The 23,313-nt window shown below is 35.3% G+C and overlaps 1 protein-coding gene across 7 annotated transcripts; it reads right to left on the bottom strand.

Moving 5' to 3' along the window:
• Positions 1-4,463: 4,463 nt before the first annotated feature.
• LOC111197354 (GTPase IMAP family member 7-like) lies at positions 4,464-17,079 on the bottom strand. Of its 7 annotated transcripts, XM_049473478.1 has the most exons (5): positions 16,985-17,075; positions 16,298-16,354; positions 15,974-16,042; positions 13,198-13,340; positions 4,464-5,284 (listed from the first exon to the last, which is right to left on the bottom strand). In XM_049473478.1, the coding sequence occupies exons 1-5, from the start codon at positions 17,010-17,012 to the stop codon at positions 4,517-4,519; spliced, it is 1,065 nt and encodes a 354-aa protein (XP_049329435.1). In that variant the 5' UTR covers positions 17,013-17,075; the 3' UTR covers positions 4,464-4,516. The 7 variants fall into 7 exon arrangements, with proteins under 7 accessions (XP_049329435.1, XP_049329437.1, XP_049329434.1 ...); XM_049473480.1 differs by lacking the exons at positions 13,198-13,340; positions 15,974-16,042; positions 16,298-16,354 and adding exons at positions 7,488-7,556; positions 7,985-8,035 and having other exon boundaries at positions 4,465-5,427; positions 16,985-17,079; XM_049473477.1 differs by lacking the exon at positions 13,198-13,340 and having other exon boundaries at positions 4,465-5,427; positions 16,985-17,074.
• Positions 17,080-23,313: the final 6,234 nt, after the last annotated feature.

Below are 23,313 nucleotides of genomic sequence, written 5' to 3'. Positions count from 1 at the left end.
AGACTTAAGAAGAACAATACTGTGATTGCATTACTGCAATCACACTAATAATAATAATAAGAAGAAGAAGAAGAAGAAGAATAAGACTTAAGAAGATCAATACTGTGATTGCATTACTGCAATCACACTAATAAGAAGAAGAAGAAGAAGAAGAATAAGACTTAAGAAGAACAATACTGTGATTGCATTACTGCAATCACACTAATAATAAGAAGAAGAAGAAGAAGAATAAGACTTAAGAAGATCAATACTGTGATTGCATTACTGCAATCACACTAATAAGAAGAAGAAAACGAAGAACAATAAGTTGGCTTTTCCAAAGCCAACTTAATAATAAGAAGATTACGAAGAACAATAAGTTGGCTTTTCCAAGCCAACTTAATAATAATAACAATAGTAATAACAATAATAATAATCTGTTATATTATTTTAATTATTAGGTGATAACTGAACATTTTTGTCATATGTACATAATTCAGACATTGCTTGCATAATTTTTCTAACAACAGTAGCTGTAATGTGGAGTAACATGTTTAGGTTGTAAAATCACCTTATAATAATAATTTACTTTTAATTAAAAGTAATTTCCACAAATGTTGTTCTAGGAAACTATTGGGTGGGCTTGGGTTCATATTGGCAAATGTGTCCCCCCCAATATCAAGCCCGCTCCTACGCCCTTGGATACGCTCATCTTTTTTGTCTTTAAACATTGCATGGGGCACCTACTATACTACTTAAAAGCGGCACGTTATTATTTTTGTGCATAATATAATGCCCCCACCCCTATTGCCTGAAATGGCACGGCTCGGTTTGCTCTGTTGGTTGTTGCCAGATGTGACATTTTCCAGTCAAATAAATAATCAAAAAATGCATGGAGGCGCTAAATCTTGCGCATGTTTAACCATTTTTAAAGTGTATGTGGCCATTCTATACAAAAACTTGTCCAGTGCAATATTTGTGTAAGTTAAAAACTTAAAATAAAATAAACAAATATGATGAAAAATCGTAACTTATCTGGCAACCTTAGTCCTAACTAAAGTAGCAACGCTACTTGAGTTTGGCAGGAGACAAGTTCACCGCGCGAAGTTGCTACTAAATGGTAATTCAACTATGAAGCGACGGTTTGAGTCTGGAGCTGAGAAGAAGAAAAAGAAGCAGAAAGATGAGGCCCATGCATCCCTTTCTGGTGAGTAACTTCGATGATAAAGGTTTAAATAGTTTTGATTACTTCATGTTCAGTGGTGTTGCCTGAGCTAGTTACGTTGGCTTTGCTGATTTGGTAGCTTTAAACGCTTAACTAGAAACTAATCTGGGTATTGCAAGGCACGTGGCACGTTTGCAAATAGTAGTAGTGTAGTTTGAAGATTTTTAGTGACTTTAATAAAAAATTAATAAACAGAGTAGCCTACCTATTGACTAATGCCGTCAGTGCACTATCCAAATGGTCTGTATGACAGCAGGATCAGACAGCTCTATAGATTTTGACAGGCTGATATAAATACACCACGAATATAAACGATAATTTCATAACCTTTAAGGCTGGCTTGTGTAAATGACGTGTCCACTGCTTAAAATAGACATGCATCGTTTCATTTATTATTTATACATTATAAATAGTACTCTTGTGCTGTTCTTCACTGTTATTGGCCTTACTTATAACGTTGTAAATATTCACAGTTACATGTGTAATTTTAGTAAATAGTAAAATTTTACGTAAACCTTTTGTGTTTGTGTGTGTGTGTGTTTTTTTTTTGGGGGGGGGGGGGGCCTCCCTGACCAGTTATGCTTAGGGCCTCCAAAACCTTAGCAGCGGCCCTGATTGCAAGGCACGTGGCACGTTTGCAAATAGTAGTAGTGTAGTTTGAAGATTTTTAGTGACTTTAATAAAAAATTAATAAACAGAGTAGCCTACCTATTGACTAATGCCGTCAGTGCACTATCCAAATGGTCTGTATGACAGCAGGATCAGACAGCTCTATAGATTTTGACAGGCTGATATAAATACACCACGAATATAAACGATAATTTCATAACCTTTAAGGCTGGCTTGTGTAAATGACGTGTCCACTGCTTAAAATAGACATGCATCGTTTCATTTATTATTTATACATTATAAATAGTACTCTTGTGCTGTTCTTCACTGTTATTGGCCTTACTTATAACGTTGTAAATATTCACAGTTACATGTGTAATTTTAGTAAATAGTAAAATTTTACGTAAACCTTTTGTGTTTGTGTGTGTGTGTGTTTTTTTTTTTTGGGGGGGGGGGGGCCTCCCTGACCAGTTATGCTTAGGGCCTCCAAAACCTTAGCAGCGGCCCTGGTTAATAGCTTAATGGAAAAAGGAAAACAAACCTCATGTCAGTGTCTGATAGTGAGGTGTGTTTAGGTAGATTTTTGGTGTATTGCCATCTTGGCAACAGAAAACACAGGTGCTCCGAAAACAACCTAGACAGACGCTAACAGTCAGACGTTTATCAACAGATCTGCAACATTTGATATTTTCTCTATTCATTGTTTGATTTGTTGATGGGATTTTATGTTAAATAAAGAATGCCTTTAATAAGTCTGCATGGAGTCCATGAAATATAATTGAAAATAATAATACAAAATTACTTTGGATTCCAAAACCCTCACGGCAGCTTCACCTTGTAGCTTTTGGTGAATTCCTGCTGTTCTCCTAAATGATCTGCTCTGCACCTTCACAGCGTAAACGAGCAGGTCAGTTTCCTCTGCTGAAAAGTGTTGGACATGTCTGGGTAGCTGCGCAGTTAAAATACCAATCCGCCAAAGTCAGAGCGGATTCGAGGTCTCTTTTATTTTTAATAGTTATTTTAGAATGTAAAATAGAATTGTATGGTTTTGTGGAGAAGGGATTTACACATATTAAAATGTGTTCAAAACAACTGAAAGATTTAGTTAACCCTTTCAGACCCTGCATTCATTACAATGGACATAATTTATTTTCATTATCATAAAATTCTCTGTTGCACATAACATTATTTGAGAGCTGTTGTCCACCAGTGAAACAGTAACTTAGCCCCACCCACTGCACTGGAAAAAGGTTCGAAGTAACAGCTAATTCTTTGCTAATATAATGTGATTTAGAACACCTTTTAATCATGTTTTTTGGTACTGTGTAGGGATGTACTTTATAAAATAAAAAGGTCAATATGAAATATAAAATAATACATACATGATTTTAATTGAATTTAAATTAAAAAAAACGATGAAATATTTTAGTTAACTGAATTTATTTGTTACATAGATTTCATAATAAAATATTAGTCTTCTTTTCTGTAAATTACAGACAGAAAAAAAAAATTATAATAAATAATCCCCATCAATGGAGTTCATTCAGGTCTGAAAGGTTAAATTAACTTCGGGTTTATGATGTATCCTGTTTCATTATCTTAAAACAGGAGCCTTTTTGTCTTGTAAAGGTACAATAGTCAGCCCCTGTGAACCCACACAAATATGCCAGATAGTCCACAAAATACTAATTAAATGTACAGTCCTCATAAGAACTCCGAAAGAGAGGCCTTAAAACCTACCAATAGTTACATACATGTAACATGTAACAACAGATACATACAGATCTCATGAAGTAAAACTGGATAACATTTTGATCACGCAAAACATTGATTAAGATAAAATACTGAATATTTATTTACTCAAAAATAGCACATTATACAATAGGACAGAACTCATAAACAAAACATATTCTTTTAAACTGCATTAAGTTGCTAAAAATGAAAGTACAAAACACTAAAGAAGCAGGAAAAGTTTTTTTAAAACCACAGTATACCGTCATATAAGATTGAGCAATCTACTTTAACTGCATACATTTCCAGTCAAAATGTTATCTATATATATGATGAAAATAAATAGAAAAAAATTAAAACGTTTTAGCCCCTTAAAACTAAGAGCTTTAAATGTATGAAAGGCAATTATCTACCAGGTTTGGATCTGCTCCTGACACTGTGTGCACTAACATGCCTTACTCCATGTCATGAGCTAAACTCAATTGTAAAAATAAGCGTAGATGTTGCAGTAAATGGCTGTAAAATACATTTCACTAAATTCAACAGTAAAAAAGACTGCAGAGACTTTAACATCTCCACAGTTGAGGTCTCAGATATTCTGCTGTGTGTAATTTAATTTGTGAGTTTTACTGATGTTTATGTTCTCAAGTGAAGTTTCAGAAAAGCCAGTAGTAGGCATGTCTACAGCAATTAATACATTATATAGGTTGCTAAGCAATTGTCATATTACATGAAGCACATTGCTTTGACTGGTCTTAATTGGGTCTAGCTTCCATTTACTCATTTTTTTTACATCTATGGAAGAATTTTCCTTCAAATTTGTTTTGCATTTTCTCAAAAGTTAAAAACAGATTTATTACATTGTCATGACACCACAAATTACAATGATTTACAGTAATCCCCTCTCTCTATCTCTCTCTCTCTATATATATATATATATATATACATAAGGCCTCTATATACAATACAAACTCAGATGCTGAGATTTGCCATTTCCTTGAGAACAGTCTCAGGAAACACTGTTTGTTCTGCCTCTTGTCTGCTTTCTGTGATCTTCTCATCATAATATCGTTCATACTCAATCATAACCATTTTCTTCCGTTCTTCTAAAAGTTCCAGTTCTTTACTTTTCCTCTCTTTTTCCTCCCCAGATACTTTCAGATTTTCTAGCTTCCTCTTTTCCTCTCTGAACTTGGATTCCAGCTTCAACTTCTGCTCCTCCAGATTCTGCTTGTGATTTTTCCGTAATTCTTCTTCCTTTTCTCTGAGCCTTTTTTCAACATCCTTATACACACTGTTAGTGTAGCACTCGCCCCCATTACGGACCACCATCTCCTCCACTTTGTCTAAGAAATCCACAACCTGTAAGCGATCGTTCATTTTGGTGTTGTCAAAGACGTGGTACCTCCTACCACACTGCTGGATGACCTGACGGAGTTCATCATTGGCCCGACGTTTGACATACCCATCAATACCCATACCACCTGTCAGGTGATCTCCGTGAGTGAAGAGGATGATGGTGTATTTGTCTGCTTCCTTTCCAAAAACAGCTCTGATCTTCTGCACAGTTTGGAGATCCTCTTTGGTGAAGGGTCCGAGCTCTATGGTCAAGATGATGGCGTGGGGTCCTGGAGCCGTCATGTTAATGCACTTACTGAGCTCTTCCCTCAGTTCTTCTTCAGAGAGATCTGTATCAAACAGACCTGGAGTGTCCACCATTATAATCTTTCTCCCAGCCACCTCTCCAGCCTCCTTCCTGCACTCTCCTGTGACGGAGATGCTACTTGTGGCAGATTTGAAAGCCTTTCGGCCAAGGATGGTGTTTCCAGAGGAGCTCTTTCCTGTGCCTGTCTTCCCCACCAACACCATTGTCCTCAGAGACACTGTTAAAAAATTGAAAAAGAAGTCAGAAAACTGTGATATAGTTACAGAGTTGAGACATTGCACAAGGCCCTGTAAAGTTCATATGATGCTGATACAGGCAGTGATGACCGATCTCACATACTTAATTCTATGCCTATGACTCTGTATGTCTGTTAAGACATCTCAAAACAGACAGGGCAAAAAACCCTTTGCAAAATCTTTTATAGTCAAGACAAAACCAGTCATGGCCTTCAATGAATCTTCAATATTTGGTGGAATAACCCTGGTTTTTTAATCACAGTTTTCATGTATCTTGGCATGTTCTCCTCCACCAGTCTTACACACTGCTTTTGGACAACTTAATGCCACTCCTGAGGCAAAAATTCATGCAGTTCAGCTTGGTTTGATGGCTTGTGATAATCCATCTTCCTCTTGATTATATTCCAGAGGTTTTCAATTAGGTAAAATCAAAAAAATTAATCATTTGAAATAGTTTTCCAGAGCTGTATATATTAGTAATGGGCAATTTTCACAATTAACTTGTTTAATTTGAATTACAGTTTTAATGCGATTTTCAAAATGGAGTAATTGCAATATTACATACAGACATTTTATCTTTTTCATCTAAAATATTTGTAAACGCTCCTCATTTCTGAAATGTTTATCCGTCTTACCTTGATAACCAGTGCCCACAGACCAATGCACTCATATTTTTAAACATTGCGCATTTGTGTTCACTCTTGTTCCACTCGTTTTAGATTCTGAGAGATTTGCGGACCTTGTTGGCTTTGTTGCCTCATTACCCCACCACTGAACCCCTTATTCACTGCTGGTGTGCATTTTAACATCTACTCTTGTCCATTTTCCCTTCTTCATTATGTAAAATCAGGCTGTTCAGAAAGTGTTGCATTGCTGTAAATTGGATACATATCTGATTTCAATATCACACATTACAGTGATCCAAATCGCAATAAAAAATGTCAGATTGTATTCCTGCTGTTCACACTGCCACACCAACGACTCATCTGTGTCACATATGATGTAAAAGATCGGATTATGGTCTACTTTTACCAGCTGTGTGAACATAGCTTTGTGCAGCTCTGTTCTGGAGGGTTGGAACATCATTCATCCAAAATTATTTGGTGTCAGTCTAAAATATCCCTAGACATATCTCCTAGACAGAGATCTGATGACTGGGAAGAAACTTTGACTTTGACTTAAGCCGCTGACTGTCTCCATGTGTCAGTTCAATCCACACCATCATCAAACCATCAGCTGAGGAAATTCTGTAATGGATTTCCATTCTTTCCAAAGACAGAAGAATTTATGCTGAGGAGCACTAAAGCTCTTCTGGTGGCAGAACGATTCTCCTTTAATTTGTCCCCGTACACCTAAACACAGATCAGGCCTAAAGAGAATGTGTTTGGCAGAGTGAGCTGCTGTTTCACTGCCTGTTTGAAAAGTGTAGACCCTACTTCTACTTTTTATTTTACTTATGATTACCATCTGACTCACACAACACTCCTTTCTTTGATGCTAGGAAAATTTGTAATTTGTATTTAGCGTAAAAAAAATCCATTACCTAAAATGCATTTAAAATGTAAATTTTTTAGGGTGTGAAAATACAGAGAAAATGAATGTAAACCCAATTCTTAGGTACAATTCTTTCTTTATGCACAATCAAATCACAATACAAAACAAGTCACTTCCTTGTTTCTACGCCCATTAACCAGTTTTTCAGGCTCCACATATCATAAAGGACACTGCTAGCTCATACCAGCCCAATACACACTAACACCTCATACACCTTCAGCATGCCAGCGTCACTGCAGTGATGAGAATAACCCACACCCAAATAACAGCTGCTCTGTGGTGGTCCTGAGCATTGTTGAGGAACAGGGTAAAATTAAGATAATAAAGTATGCAGAGAAATGGATACAAAGACTACAGTATGTAATTATAGAACTACAAAATGAATCATGAGTGTAGAAAAAAAAGGTGGTTATAAGACTGTGACTCGACTGTATTAACAGTATAAAGGTAATTTAAAATATTATAATAATATTCTGTTGTGACTTACTGTTTGGTTGTTCAATGTCACTGCTGCTAGACCGCACCAGCTTACGAGGAGCATATTCACTGTGTTCACCTAAGAGAGAAAGAGAGAACACAACACTGGAGTGCATACTGAACCCAGTAGATTCTTCTACAGTATTACAAACAGCAAATAAAAACAGAGATGCCCCTTATTATATTCTTATTTGTTTCACTTAAAAAACGTGCACTTTTAAAATGTTTCACCCATTCACGTGTCTCCAGACAAGTAATAATAACTTATGAACAACCCGTTAAGTTTAACATTTGAACCTTGGTCAGATTAAATGCACAAGTGTGCCGCCTCAATGCTTCTTCTAATACAATAATTCATGATACATAAATTATTAGATCTTTTTTTGGGTAATTAGTTTCTGTGTGTTTGTGTTTTCTGACAACACAGTGTAATTCTCTGAACACAGTGTGATAATGCAATAAATATTATGGAATGTTTGAGAATATTACAAACAACATTACTCTTACCAGTGGGGGTATGAAGGTCTTTTTTAGGACCACCCTCCGGTTCCGTCCTCACTGTAAAAACAAGGCTTGTTTTATTTACAATTAAATATCAGTCAACTTATTTTTCCAGCACGAATAAAAAACGGACGACAATGTTTGGCAGGGACGACATCCAATCAGAACTGATTTAGTTTTGTTAAAGGTAGGGACAAGTTAGGAAGAGATCCAATCACTGCTACTTTAGTGTATGTAGAGAGGCGGGACAAGCGGGGTAGTCATCCAATCAGAATGATTTAGTTTTGTGAAAGGTAGGAACAAGTTAGGAAGAACTCACTCATTAAGATCAGATCTGTTTACTCCCACAGTAGAAAAAACATTTGGCTAGTGATGACAGCAGCAACAGGTCAGTAGAAATGGAAAAAAATATGTAGCAAAAATATAACAATAAAATAAGTGAATCTATGAACCCAGAAGTCTGTGTAAAATAGTTCCTTACAGCACTTTCGTATAAGTTTCTCTCTTTAACTCATGAAGTATCTAAGTACATCCTGAGAACAGTGTATGAATGTGTCTACAGCTCTGTTCAAACTATTTAACCATTCCAAGTAAGGCTTTTACATTCCATACATTTAATTATAACCTGATTTCTAGAATAAAAGTTTAAATGTAAAACACTTACAGTCACATACCTACAATAATAATATATGTTTAATCATATATAAATATAAATATATTTGACATTCATACACAATATAATGCTATTACACAACTGGTTAATAAATGTTTATTTTTTTATATTTTTTTATATTGTATAGTTCATAATTCAAGGGAACTGAAGAAACAACATTTACATTTTCACCAATTATATTGTAGTCGACTAAACTGAAGTTTTAGTCGACTATAGTCTTGTGATATTTAGTCGACTAAAACTAGACTAAAACTAAAAACATTTCATATGACTAAATTATGACTAAAACTAAATGCCATTTTCGTCACAAGACTATAACTAAAACTAAATCAAAATGTGTTGTCAAAATTAACACTGTTTCTGTGCTCTATTGTTAATTAAATAACTTTATAAATTGAGATTTACAAGTTATTGCATTATTTAATAAAATAGTAAATAATAACATGTAAAAAATACATCAGGATTTTAATTTTAAAATATAAACGGTCTTGTGACCACAGTAAGAAAAACATCAATGAGTTGTTTACTGAATTTATTAGATAGAATTTTGAACTTGGTATCAATATTCAGAAGTATGTCTGGGCTCTTATGAGCTAAACTGATCAACCACCGCAGGCAGCGCAGGCTTATCAGGAAGCACAGAGACAGGAAACTTGTACTTGACTAAAGACGAGTGAAATTAGTCAAAAAGGACACAAAACAGAGTATATTTGATAAAAATAATGACTGAGCTTCACGCTAAGTTTTCAGCTCATTAAATTCTTTAAAAACAGTAAAAACTGGACACACTGTTTACGACGGGCTCTCGACAACACGCGCCAACAAATAACCCGTGTTGTCCCGTTTAGAAATATTTTAAAGCTTCAGGAACCCTCGCCCTGCTATATAAACAGTAGTGTATTTAATAGATAAAATACATAGAGATTAACCTTGTAGTCTGGGGGGAATATTCGCCATTTGGGCATTTGTTGATCACGCAGGAACAAAACGCATCCAGGTACTTTCGATTCAAGTTCAGCTCTGCGCATGCGCCCCCCTCCCCCTTATTTAAAGTTATTTTAATTTCACAACTTTTCAAGAGAGACGATGTTTCAGCGACACATAGTGGTAGTTTACCGCTCTGCAGTTCATATAAACCACTGCAATAACTGTGTATGTCTATATATCTGTATATTTCTAATCTCCATTAAATAAAAAATAATTTGTCTGCTCCTTTTTTGTTTAGGCAGGCAACAATATGCAACAATTATCCTGCAATATAACTTTTTTATTACTATTACTATATTATGTATATATATTTATTTTAAAATGTTGACTGCATCTCCTTTCTATGTTCATATTATGGCATTTTTGTAATTATATGTGTGACAATGTGTTTTATCATTTGCCACCTCTTAACTATCCTTTAAGATTAGGCTGTTCTTAAATATTGCTGTACATCGTGCCTCACTCATGCTGTTCTTTTTTCAGCTTTAACATCTGAACTGTGAAGGAATAGAACGTTTTAGCACACTATATATGCTGTAACCAGTGGTGACATAGTTACTATGGAAAAGTAATCTGATTACTGATTGCTCCTTTAAAAAGTAACTTTACTTTATGGATTACTTGATCTCAAAAGTAACTTACAAGTTACTTTATTACAGAAGACAAAAAATGTAAAATAAATAATAAATATATTATCAAATAAATAAATGCATAAATAACTGTATAGATGAGAAAATAAATTAATAAATACATTTTATCACGAAATAGTACACATTTAAAATAATATCAAGAATCTATTTCCATATTTCCATGCATGGACCTTTGTTTGGGGGGTGTTTCTGCATTTATTTATTTGTTTCTACATTTATTTATTTATATATTTCTGCAATTATTCATTTATTTCCACATTTCTTCATGTATTACCATATTTCTGCATTGATTTATTTATTAATTTCTGCATTTTTATATTACTTAGATAGGCGGTCCTACCCTTGCTCTAAGGCAGGATTGGTCAACTGGTGTTTGTGTGTGTGTGGAGAGAAAGGGGGGCTTGCTGTGTATGTGCGTGTGAGTGTGTGTACAGGCCTCGTAGCTTTTCCCTTCCAAACAAGAGGACCTGGCTTCAGACAGCTGGGACAGCTTCACGCTGGGCAGGAAGTGACGTAGCTCCAGCCTGGGGCCGGAAACGGAGAGACGCCCTGATGACGATAGAGCTTAATCTAGGTCCGCGGACACCTATCACTTGTGACTCTTTCTTTTTTATTGTAAAAAATATATATATCATCTAAAACCTATTAAAGACCCAATATTTACACTGTCATATCCAGTAACAATTTTCATACAGATAACTTAGCCCCACCCACTGCACTGGAAAAAAGTAAGAAGTAACAGCTAATTGTTTATTAATATAATGTGATTTAGAACACCTTTTAATCATGTTTTTTGTACTGTTTAGGGATGGTTTATAAAATAAAAAGGTCAATATAAAATATTACATACATGCTTTCAACTGAATTGAAATAAAAGAACTATTAAATATTTAAGTTAACTGAATTTATTTGTTACATAGATTTCATAATAAAATATTAGTCTTCTTGTCTGTGCATTACAGACAAGTTTCATTATCTTAAAACAGGAGTCATGGCTTTTTGTCTTTTAAAGGTACAATAGTCAGCCCCTGTGAACACACACAAATATGTCAGATAGTGCACAAAATACTGATTAAATAACTTCATAACAACTTTGAAAAAGAGGCCTTGAAACCTACCTTAGCCAAAATGAAATACCGCACATATAAATGTTCTACCAATAGTTACATAGAGATACATACAGATCTCATTAAGTAAAACTGGATAACATTTTGATCATGCAAAATATATATACTGAATATTTATTTATTCGAAAATAACACATTATACAATAGGACAAAACTCATATTAACAAAACATAGTCTTTCACACTGCATTAAGTTGCTAAAAATGAAAGTACAAAACATTAAAGAAGCAGGACAAGTTTTTTAAAATTTTTTATGAAAGCATTCTCCTTTTGATTATTATTTGATGAGTAAATTTAATTAACCAGAGTATACCATCATATAAGGTTGAACAATCTACTTTAACTGCACACCTTCAAATTAAAAATATGTTATCTATATATGATAAAAATATATAGAAAAAAAAAGTTTTTAGCCCATTCAGACTAATATTTGTTGGAACTAAGAGCTTTAAATATATTAAAGGCAACCAGGTTTAGACCTGTTCATGAGACTGTGTGCACTGACAGACCTTACTCCTTGTAATGAGCTAAACTCACTGTAATTGTAAAGATGTTGCAGTAAATGGCTGCAAAATTAACTTTCACTGAATTCAACAGTGAAAAACACTGCAGATCCTTTAACACCTCCAAAGCTAATGAGGTCTCAGATATTCTGCTGTGCTGTTCTTTACAAGCCTTCTATATCTGTTTTAGGGCTTCAAGAAAAATTAGATCAGTAATTTAATTTGTGAGTTTTACTGTTGTGTATGTTTTCTCAGTTGAAGTTTCAGAAAAGCCAGTAGTAGGCATGTCTACAGCAATTGTCATATTTCATGAAGAACATTGCTTTGACTGGTCTTAATTGGGTCTAGCTTACAATTACTCAGTTTCTTCACATCTACGGGATAATTTTTCTTCAAATTTGTTTTGCATTTTCTTAAAGTTAAAAACAGATTTATTACATTGTCATGACACTACAAATTACAATGATTTACAGTAATCCCCTTTACATAAGGCCTCTATATACAATACAAACTCAGATGCTGAGATTTGCCATTTCCTTGAGAACAGTCTCAGGAAACACTGTTTGTTCTGCCTCTTGTCTGCTTTCTGTGATCTTCTCATTATAATATCGTTCATACTCAATCATAACCCTGTTCTTCCGTTCTTCTAAAAGTTCCAGCTCTTTACTTTTCCTCTCTTTTTCCTCCCCAGATACTTTCAGATTTTCTATTTTCCTCTTTTCCTCACTGAACTTGGATTCCAGCTTCAACTTCTGCTCCTCCAGATTCTTCTTGTGATGTTTTCGTAATTCTTCTTCCGTTTCTCTGAGCCTTTTTTCAACATCCTTATACACACTGTTAGTGTAGCACTCGCCTCCATTACGGACCACCATCTCCTCCACTTTGTCTAAGAAATCCACAACCTGTAAGCGATCGTTTATTCTGGTGTTGTCAAAGACGTGGTACCTCCTACCACACTGCTGGATGACCTGACGGAGTTCATCATTGGCCCGACGTTTGACATACCCATCAATACCCATACCACCTGTCAGGTGATCTCCGTGAGTGAAGAGGATGATGGTGTATTTGTCTGCTTCCTTTCCAAAAACAGCTCTGATCTTCTGCACAGTTTGGAGATCCTCTTTGGTGAAGGGTCCGAGCTCTATGGTCAAGATGATGGCGTGGGGTCCTGGAGCCGTCATGTTAATGCACTTACTGAGCTCTTCCCTCAGTTCTTCTTCAGAGAGATCTGTATCAAACAGACCTGGAGTGTCCACCATTATAATCTTTCTCCCAGACACCTCTCCAGTCTCCTTCCTGCACTCTCCTGTGACTGAGATGCTGCTTGTGGCAGATTTGAAAGCATTTCGGCCAAGGATGGTGTTTCCAGAGGAGCTCTTTCCTGTGCCTGTCTTTCCCACCAACACCATTGTCCTCAGAGACACTGTTACAAAAATTAAAAAAGAAATCAGAAAGAGAAGCAGAAGACTGTGATATAGTTACAGAGTTGAGACATTGCACAAGGCCCTGTAAAGTAAGTTCATATGATGAGCAGATACAGGCAGTGATGCCTTAATTTAGGTGATGACTTAATTCTATGCCTACGACAAACAACTCATCTGTGTCACATATGATGTAAAAGATCAGATTATGGTCTACTTTTACCAGCTGTGTGAACATTGCTTAGTGCAGCTCTGTTCTGGAGGGTTGGAACATCATTCATCCAAAATTATTTGGTGTCAGTCTAAAATATCCCTAGACATATCTCCTAGACAGATCTGGTGATTGGGAAGAAAAAATGACTTTGACTTAAGCCGTTGACTGTCTCCATGTGTCAGTTTAATCCGCACCACCATCAAACCATCAGCTGAGGAAATACTGTAATGGATTTCTATTCTTCCTGTACAGTTCCAAAGCTTTTCTGATGGCTCATGGCAGCCCAGCACCATACCTAACAATTCTCGTTGATTTTCCGTTAATTTGTCCCCGTACACCTAAACACAGATAAGGCCTAAAGAGAATGTGTCTGGAAGACACATTCTCAAACAGGCTGTTTCACTGCCTGTTTGAAAAGTGTAGACCCTACTTCTATTTTTTATCTGACTCACACAACACTCCTTTCTTTGATGCTAGGAAAGTTTTGTAATTTGTGTTTAGCGTAAAAAAAATCCATTACCTAAAATGCATTTAAAATGTAAAATTTTTAGGGTTTGAGTTCATAGAGTGAAAATGAATGTAAACCCATTTCTTGGACTGTTTTGGGTGTTTACTGCCCATCCTTCTAAACACAACACAGAGACCTCAGATAGGTACAATTCTATCGCTATGCACAATCAAGTCACAATATTATGAGCACATCCTTGTTTCTACACCCATTATCCAGTTTTCATATAGGACACGGCTAGCTCATACTAATACAAATTAGGACTATGCGATATATCGAGATTTTAAAAATATACCAACCAATATATTAAAATAATAAATAATAAACCAATATATTTTCATATGCGATATAAGACGAGCCAATATCGTGTAAATCGATATAGACTACGCCGCGTTAAAGTGAGCTCATTTCCAGATTTGAAATGACTTTCAGTTGATTATATAAAATGCTGCTAGAACTGCTAGGCTACTCTAATATACAGGATACGGCACTGAATAATAAAAGTACCAATATATAATTTGGAACATGTAACTTTGTCTGAAAAGTAAGTATCTTTTTGATATTATTTTATGGGATAAAATAATATTGAGATATATATTGTATATCGCAATTCAGAAAAAAATATTGAGATATAGTTTTTAATCCATATCACCCAGCCCTAACACAAATTACTAACACAAACTAACACCTTATACACCATCAGCATGCCAGTGCTGAGAATAACCCACCATCCAAATAATAGCTGTTCTGTGGGGGTCTTGAGCATTGTTGAAAGAGGATAATAAAGTATGCAGAGAAATAGAAACAAGGACTACAGTATGTTATTATAAAATTACAAAATGAATAATGAGTGTATGAATAAAGAGGTGTTTATAATACTGTGACTAAACTGTAGGGCCATTTCACTGAATGGGTGCCATTTGCTTGTTGTAACTCTTCCAAATTAAACCTATTTATTTTTATTTTGTCAACTCTGAAATCTAATAACACATATTTAACTATTCAAAACATGTACTGGGTAAACTCAGCCAGCTTTGCCTAATTTTTAAAAGCAAGTTCACTCATTTCTTTGATTTTCACTCAAGAAAGTCTTTATTTTAAAGAAACGGTTGACTGCATGTTCAAATAACATTCATGACAAAAAAAATCACTTCTGTTAATGGCACTCATTCCTGTTACTTTTTATGTTTTGAGTAACAGGAATTAAAGTAACAGGAATTAGTTTTTAGCATAGAATCAGCAAAAACATGAAAAATAGCTAAATGGCGGCTATGCTAATAAGTCATAAGTTTTTAAAAAGAAACAAACAAGATCTAAGAATTATTTCAGGTAACAGGAGTAAGTGTTGAGATTGACCTCCTCAGTCATAGCTACAATAAGATCAAATATGCAGAAAAAATAATTAAGGTACTTAATCTTGGTCTTCCCATGATCTTCAGAAAAAACAGCTTATGTAACTTTCTGTTGTAGATGTGACTTATAGAATGTTCCAGATGTTTCAGATGGGGTAGTGCTGTACGGTAACAGGACTAAGTGAAAACCCAGGGACACAACTAAAATGTGTATTTAAACTTAAACATTAAGGATTTATAATTAAAATATATTTTTAAAGCATAGATGGCATTTGGACTCACACAACAATGCAAAAAGCATTTTTTCATTATAATTCATGGTAATGCTTGTAGTTAGAAAGTGAGGACATGTAACAAATTTAATTGCATATCTTACTTTTGCAATTAGGTCAAAGTACAAGACAATATGCTTAATAATAAAATTTATTTTAAAGTTATTTTGTGTGCACATTTATGCAAGTAATTTCCTGGGGACAGAAGTGGCACAGATTCGGTAGAATGGCTCATTAACAGTATAAAGTTAATGTAAAATAAACAGTCTACTATTCTGTTGTGACTTACTGTTTGGATGTTCAATTTCACTGCTGCTCCACCGCACCAGCTTACGAGGAGCATATTCACTGTGTTCAGCTAAGAGAGAAAGAAAGAACACAACACTGGAGTACATACAAAATTTAAACCTTGGTCAGAATGAATGCACAAATGTGCTGTCTCGATGCTTCTTCTAATACAATAATTCATGATACATAAATTATTATATCTTTTTGGGGGTAATTAGTTGCTGTGTGTTTGTGTTTCCTGACAAAGCTGAGTAATTATCTGAACACTGTGTGATAATACAATAAATATTATGGAGTGCTTTGCTGAGAAGATTATAAACATTACTCTTCCCAGTGGGGGTATGAAGGTCTTTTTCAGGACCACCCTCCGGTTCCGCCCTCACTGTAAAAACAAGGCTTGTTTTATTTACAATTAAATATCAGTGAGCAGAATTTATCTACAATAGTGTTAAAAACATTAATCCAATTTATTCAGTCACATCCACTTTCCGGAGTTCGTTTCTTTCATTTTTTGTGTGAGTTACTTATTACTAATTAAAATACAACAAACTGTTTTGTGGTGCAGCCAGATTTAGTAAAAGTGCCCTCACTAAAAAACATTAATGAGCTGCTTAATGAATTAATTAGATATAATTTTAAACTTGGTATCAATATTCAGAAGTATGTCTGGGCTAAACTGATCAACCACCGCAGGCAGCGCAGGCCTATCAGGAATAACAGACGAACAGGAAACTTGTACTCGACTAAAAACGAGTGAAATGAGTCAAAAAGGACACAAAACAGGGTATATTTGATTAAAAAAAGAATTGGTGACTTTTACGTTAAGTTTTCAGGTCATTAAATTCTTTAAAAACAGTAAAAACTGGACACACTGTTTACGACTGGCTCTCGACAACACGCGCCAACAAATAATCCGTGTTGTTCCGTTTAGAACCATTTTAAAGCTACAGGAACCCTCGCCCTGCTATATAAACAGTAGTGTATTTAATTAATGAAATACAGAGAGATTTACCTTGTAGTTTGGGGGGAATATTTGCCATTTGGGCATTTGTTGATCACGCAGGAACAAAACACATCCAGGTCCGTTCGATTCAAGTTCAGCTCTGCGCATGCGCTTCCCCCCCAACAGCTATGTGCGGCCAAAGTACTGACCGAGTAAAGAAATACCATTTGTACTTAATAATGTTTTATTTTAGCGAGTAAACTATACTTAAACACGTAAATACACACACACACACAAATATATATATATATAATGCACTTTTTAAAATCTGACTTTAAGGCTTTTTTTTAAAGAGGGACGATGTTTTACCTTTTAGCGACACCTAGTGGAAGTTCATCGCTCTGCAGTTCAGATAAACCATTGCATTTACTGTTTGTATCTGTAAACTTTTTATCTCCCTTAAAATGAAATAAAAATAAAAATAACTCTGATTATTATACACGATTAGACTGAGTTAATAAGACTCACATTTAAGTTCCTATAGATTGATGTGCACTGGGCCTCACTCATGCTGTTTCATTATCAGCTTCAATAATACAGTGGCCTGCAAAATGGTTTTAAAAGTATTCATCACCCTTTACTCTGAAACCCTTAAAAAAGTCACTTAGTTACTTAATAGAAAATGATGTATCATTTTTGTTCCACTTCACAATGATGTGCTACTTTATGTTAATCTATCACAACAGCTAAATAAAATACATTTAACTCCCTGTCCAGGCAGGATTAGTTTCTCTGGGGGTCCTGGGCTAATTTTTTTTGGGGGGTCCTCTGTGATTTTATTCTCGTCCGGTTTGACCATGTATGTGTTTTTCCCAGACATCCTCTGATACAATTACAGGCTGGATTATTTACTCCTTTTCTCTGAACTCCGTGGTCCTCCGGTAAATGTTAGTCCTGTCCGGATGCACATCTCTGAGTTTCGTCACCTTACGTTTAATAATATACCTATTTGTCCAAAAAAATGTACAGGTCCTCGTGTTTTTTCAATTGCAGTCCGGATACAAGAGTTTTATCACTGAATAAGAGTAAAGTGTGAAATATTTTTCACAGATGTCCCCCTGAGAAACTAATCCCGTCCGGATAGGGCTTAAGTTTGTGGTTGTATGGGAACAAAATGTGAAAAAGTTCAAGGGTTATGAATATTTTTGCAAGCCATTGTATATCTGTAAACTTTTTATAACTGAAAAAAATAATAATAGTTTGTTCCTTTTCTTGTTCTGGCAGATAATGGTATGCAACAATTCTCCTGCAATATATACAGGGGTTTGACAATGAAACTGAAACACCTGGTTTTAGACCACAATAATTTATTGTGGTGACGGACAGTTCTGGTGGAAACAGGAGAGTTGAGGTTCACATTGAATTCTGTCGTGATTTGATCAGCCGTGGTTTTATGTTTTTTGGATACAATCCGGGTTAGTACCCGAACATCCCTTTCAGACAGCTTCCTCTTACAGCGTCCACAGTTAATCCTGTTGGATGTGGTTGGTCCTTCTTGGTGGTATGCTGACATTACCCTGGATACCGTGGATACTCTTGATACATCACAAAGACTTGCTGTCTTGGTCACAGATGCATCAGCAAGACGTGCACCAACAATTTGTCCTCTTTTGAACTTTGGTATGTCACCCATAATGTTGTGTGCATTGCAATATTTTGAGCAAAACTGTGCTCTTACCCTGCTAATTGAACAATTGCACAATTTATTTATTTATTAACTATTTATTAAGGTTGATGTCATTGTTCAGGAAATAAATAAATAAATAAATAAGCAAATTCATAGATTTAGGCCCAGGTATTGCTACATTTGCTTTCTACAGTCATATTATGACATTTTTGTGATTAAAGGTGTGATAATATGTGTGACCATGTCTAGTTCCTGTAGAAAAAGTACTGCCAATAGAATAGAACTCCCTGGAGCAGATAATAAACATGAACCTATTTTAAAACAAACTCTGCACCAGGAAGTCTTGCTTTCTGCTATTTTTTCCAAATTTTCATAATGCGTATGTAAAATGTTCTGTCCTAGAGTATGTAGCAGTGCCAAAAGTTATGTAATTACTTTAAATTAGTCTCTTGGGGTTGAAACATAGTGAAGGCTGGCCCAGGGCAGTGGGGGACAGCTTCCAAACCAAAATGTAAAGAAAAGCAACAAGAAAACTGTTATATTATATATTGTCTTCCTCCAAAATCCTTCATCTACAAACATGCAGTCACCCCAGACCAGTATGGATGAGACTAGTGGTCCCTGGTCTAGATACGCTCCCTCTCTGTTAGAAGACAGCACCTACAGTACCTTAAAAATATTCATACCCCTTAAACTGTTCCACAATTTTTCATGTTACACCCACAAACTAACATGTTTGTAAATGAATTAACCTTAATTTTATTAGGATGTTATGTGATAGACCAACAAAATGTAGCAAGTAATTGTAAAGTGAAAAGAAAATGATCCATGTTGTTCTTTTTTTAAAATAAATAAAAATAAATAAATAAAATAAAAAGGTACAGTGCATTTATATTATCTATATTATATATTCATCCACCCCCCCACCCAAGTTATGTGGTGTGAAAAAGTGTTCCCCCTTTATGAAACAATGAGAACTAGTCAACTAGCTTAGAACTATTTTCTAAACAATTGCAATTATAAAAGAAAACAAGCAAATTCCATAAACAGTAAAAAACACAATATGAATTTAAAATTTATTCAGTCATTGTCCAGTAAGTGGCGCTCCGGTGCTTTTTAAAAAGTGTTTTTTTTTTTATTTATGTTCCTTTTTACGTAATTGGTTGGTAATTAGATCGAGGACAACAGTTCCTATGATGCCAAACTAAAGTTTAGCTGACTGACACTGCATGACGATTAAATAAGTTGTGTTTTTAAGCTTTTAGCACCATTGCATTCATTCGTTACTTTTCATGCCTTGAAGACGTTCTCTCCACAAAAGCTGAAAGATGAATGCATTTGAATGTGCAGTGGTGTCTCCAAAATCTCTAAATGTCTCTAAACATTTAATATTAGACACATAAACAGAAACTCTTATTAAAATAATCCTGCTTTGCAATTGATGGTGTAAGACATGGACGGAGCTGTTCTGCCAATGAAATTTTTATTAGATTAGATTAACAAGATGAAATACAGGACTCACAGAAGAAACCCAATACAACACAAGTCAATACACCTATCAATACTCGATTTCAAATATTTTATTTTCCTAGTATTTGTGTCCACCTTGGCAGGGAAGATAGCACTGTTGTATGAATTTTTCAAGCTATTGCTTCAGATCAATTTTTAAAGCTGCTTTCTCTTTAAAATCCCATAAGGTGTTCTGTTTAATTCAAGTCAGGTGCATTCTTGGCCAGGCCCCATTTCTTACATTTTTGTCTGTGATTTTGGCAGCATGCCCTGGATTGTTATCATGCTGGAATATTCCTCTTCTGCCAAACTTCTCGTGACTGAAAATCATCTTGTCAGACAGTTTTTATTGTATCCACAGGCATGGTGCAAGCTTCTATAAATGCAATCTTCTTTTTCATTTATGCAGCCTCATATCATCACATTCCCACCTTTGTCAGTTACTTTAGAGCAGGGGTATTTAATTAGAATTCAGTTCGGTCCAGTTAGTGAAAAATACGCCAGGCCGAGGTCCGGACCGTCGCCATTTTTAACTTGTGTTATGATTCAGTCTTATATACTTATATACCTATTACTTCTGTCAGTGTTTTATGTCATCAACACCTGATAGACAAAACAAATGACGTACTAGTATATTTCAACAATATGTTTTGTTTTAAATAGACCTGTCACAATAATTACATTCAATCTATCATAAAATAAATGGAAACACCCTGAACTTATTGAGTCTATTAATGTGAATCTGTATGTTACCTTTGTTTAAAAATGCTATATTTATTCTATTTGATTTTATTTATATTAGATTTAGGCCTGCCTGTCATGATAATTACATGAATGAAAAATCATACAATATATGAATAAATGTTTGCTGAACTTGGCCAAAATATCAGCTTTTAAAGAACAGCAGTTTATTTTATGTAATATTATTACTGTATCAGACTTTATTATGTTGTGGGTAAAACTAATGGGGGGAGTTGCCAATGCTTTTTGTCCCCTGGGGGTTACCGTAGTTTTGAGGTAGGGTTGTTTTGGGAGTAGAGAGCGCGCCTGCGAGCGAGGGTTTTTTTTTCTTGCTGAGGAGTTCTGATCAGGTGGAGTAAAGTGGAATATTTTGCTCTATTGTCTCGGTTGTTTCTCTTTAATTCATCCAGGTAACACCGCTCGGTTACATTACTGTTAGTATGTCTTATAAAGATACACTGCACCAAATAAATATAAAGAACAGAAAGCCAACATATTTCCATGGACTTGTATGCAATTTATACAGTGGCCTCATGAAGTCAAAAACACAACCAAATACTTCTGATAATAGTGCTTTGAATCTATCTTGTCAGTGTTTATTTGATGCTCTGCAAGAGATAAGTATATAAATAGCTGTGTGTGTTGTTTTGGTAAAAGGAATCAGTTTTGCTAGAGATTTGTGGAGTTTCAACAAAGCAGTTCATCATTTTCAGTTTGTGTTTAAAGTTTTGAGAAACTGAGCCCAATTTCTAAAAATGTGTTTAAATATTTGGGAAAAACTGTAACTGTCTGACCTGTCACAGGAACTCTCATTTCCACTGATAACCCCCGGGTCAAGTCTGAAGCACAAGTCTGAAGTCTGTTTGTCAGAGCTAGATTGTGCAATATAGCACACTGTCTGTGGACGGTCACTGCAGCTGTGATTACTGGTACTATGCTGCTTTGCATACCAGTGTAAACCAAACCACATTTACTACATGAGATTACAAAGGTAAAACACTTCATATAAACATCTGACTGCATGGCAGCAAAGTCTGGGCCCTGTACACTCTTGAAGTCAGTGGGCCCCTATCCATGCCGGTACATGAATAAAGTGATTGAAAAAAAATCAGAATTTTAATGGGCCCATTTCCCCTGGGTAGTCAGGTCCACTTTTTCCCCCAATACCACGCCCATGTGTCTGAACCAAATGTTCAGTACAAGAAGCTCTGATCTTTGAAGAATCATTGAGAAAGAGATTGTTTTTTTTGCAATATTTAAAATACAAGTGCTAGACAAGATTTTATTCTTTTGAACATGCATTTTTTGAACAGTAAAGATTATTTCTAAAGACTGTATGATCTGGTCGTTGTGTTTTCCTTTTTCTATGTTGTGTGTAATGACTGTTCAGTAGTGTTTTTTATTTTGATTGACTCAGGGTCTGATCTGACATCATTGTTTTCTTTTAAACACAGTTTGAACTGTGTTTTGAATGTAGTTTGAAAATTAAGTTTTGTGTTAACAGTTTAGAGATATGCAGACATGGTTTCAAGAAATGTGTCTTGGCAATTGGGAAAAAAACTGTAAAAGATCATTTTAATAGAATTCAATGTCCCCTTTTTTAGCATTCAGAAAAAATGCAGTACTGTGTATTTGTTCTAAAACTCAAATAAAAAACTAAGCCTGTTTTTATTTCCATGAAGTATATATTTTCTGATACAATTTACACAAGACAATAGAGATACAATACTGACAATACTAACATTATCCCCACTGGGGCATCACTGGAGATTTATAATTAGGGGAGAACAGGTTTAACTTAAGGCACATGTGTCAAACACAAGGCCCGCGGGCCAAATGTGGCCCGCCACGTCTTTTTATGTGGCCCGCGAGAGCTTGTAAGATCTTAGTGTCTATAATAAATAAGTCAGAAGCGTTCTTTGACCAAAAAATACATTTCCCACAATGCTTGTCGATTGTATTACCCGCAAAGTTACGGCTTACTGCCACTACACGGCAGTGTAGTCATTGATGTGGAAACCCTGCCGGAGGGAAGGTGTAACTTCGCGGGTGGAATTGAGACATATAAATGTTTATCCCATAATGTCCAGAAAAAGACAAGTTGATGCAGACGGACGGCTGTGCTTCAAGGCGAAAGACCGGTATGCCTTTTGTGTTACGAAGAGTGTTACTGACCAAAATGAACGCTTTTTAGGAGAGATATAAGTTCTGTGTAAATATTTATAAGTCAATAGCTGACAAAATCTGTTTTAATGACGTTAATAAACATCACTGTGACAGCGCTAGTCGCAGTTTCACCGCAGCAAAGGAGGAGCACGTGAATCACTTATCTAACCAGCCTTTACTGATTTCTGCCCTCAATAACCCTTTCAATAACCTCCAATAGCCTTTAATAGTCTTCAGTAGCCTTCAACAGTCTAACCTTGCAGCCGTGGTGTGTCCACTAAACTCCGTAGTTATA

The sequence above is a fragment of the Astyanax mexicanus genome, unplaced genomic scaffold (assembly GCF_023375975.1).
Source record: "Astyanax mexicanus isolate ESR-SI-001 unplaced genomic scaffold, AstMex3_surface scaffold_38, whole genome shotgun sequence".
NCBI classification, from domain to species: domain Eukaryota; kingdom Metazoa; phylum Chordata; class Actinopteri; order Characiformes; family Acestrorhamphidae; genus Astyanax; species Astyanax mexicanus.
The sequence above is the reverse complement of the archived record's forward strand: the minus strand, read 5'-3'. Positions and strand labels throughout refer to the sequence as shown.

Coding starts and splice junctions, on each gene's coding strand:
- LOC111197354 (XM_049473476.1), bottom strand. CDS start 17,012: ATGGCAAATATTCCCCCCAAACTACAAG. Junction 16,355..16,984: donor TATTCCCCCCAAACTACAAG/GTAAATCTCTCT, acceptor TTGTTTTTACAG/TGAGGGCGGAACCGGAGGGT. Junction 16,043..16,297: donor TCATACCCCCACTGGGAAGA/GTAATGTTTATA, acceptor TTTCTCTCTTAG/CTGAACACAGTGAATATGCT.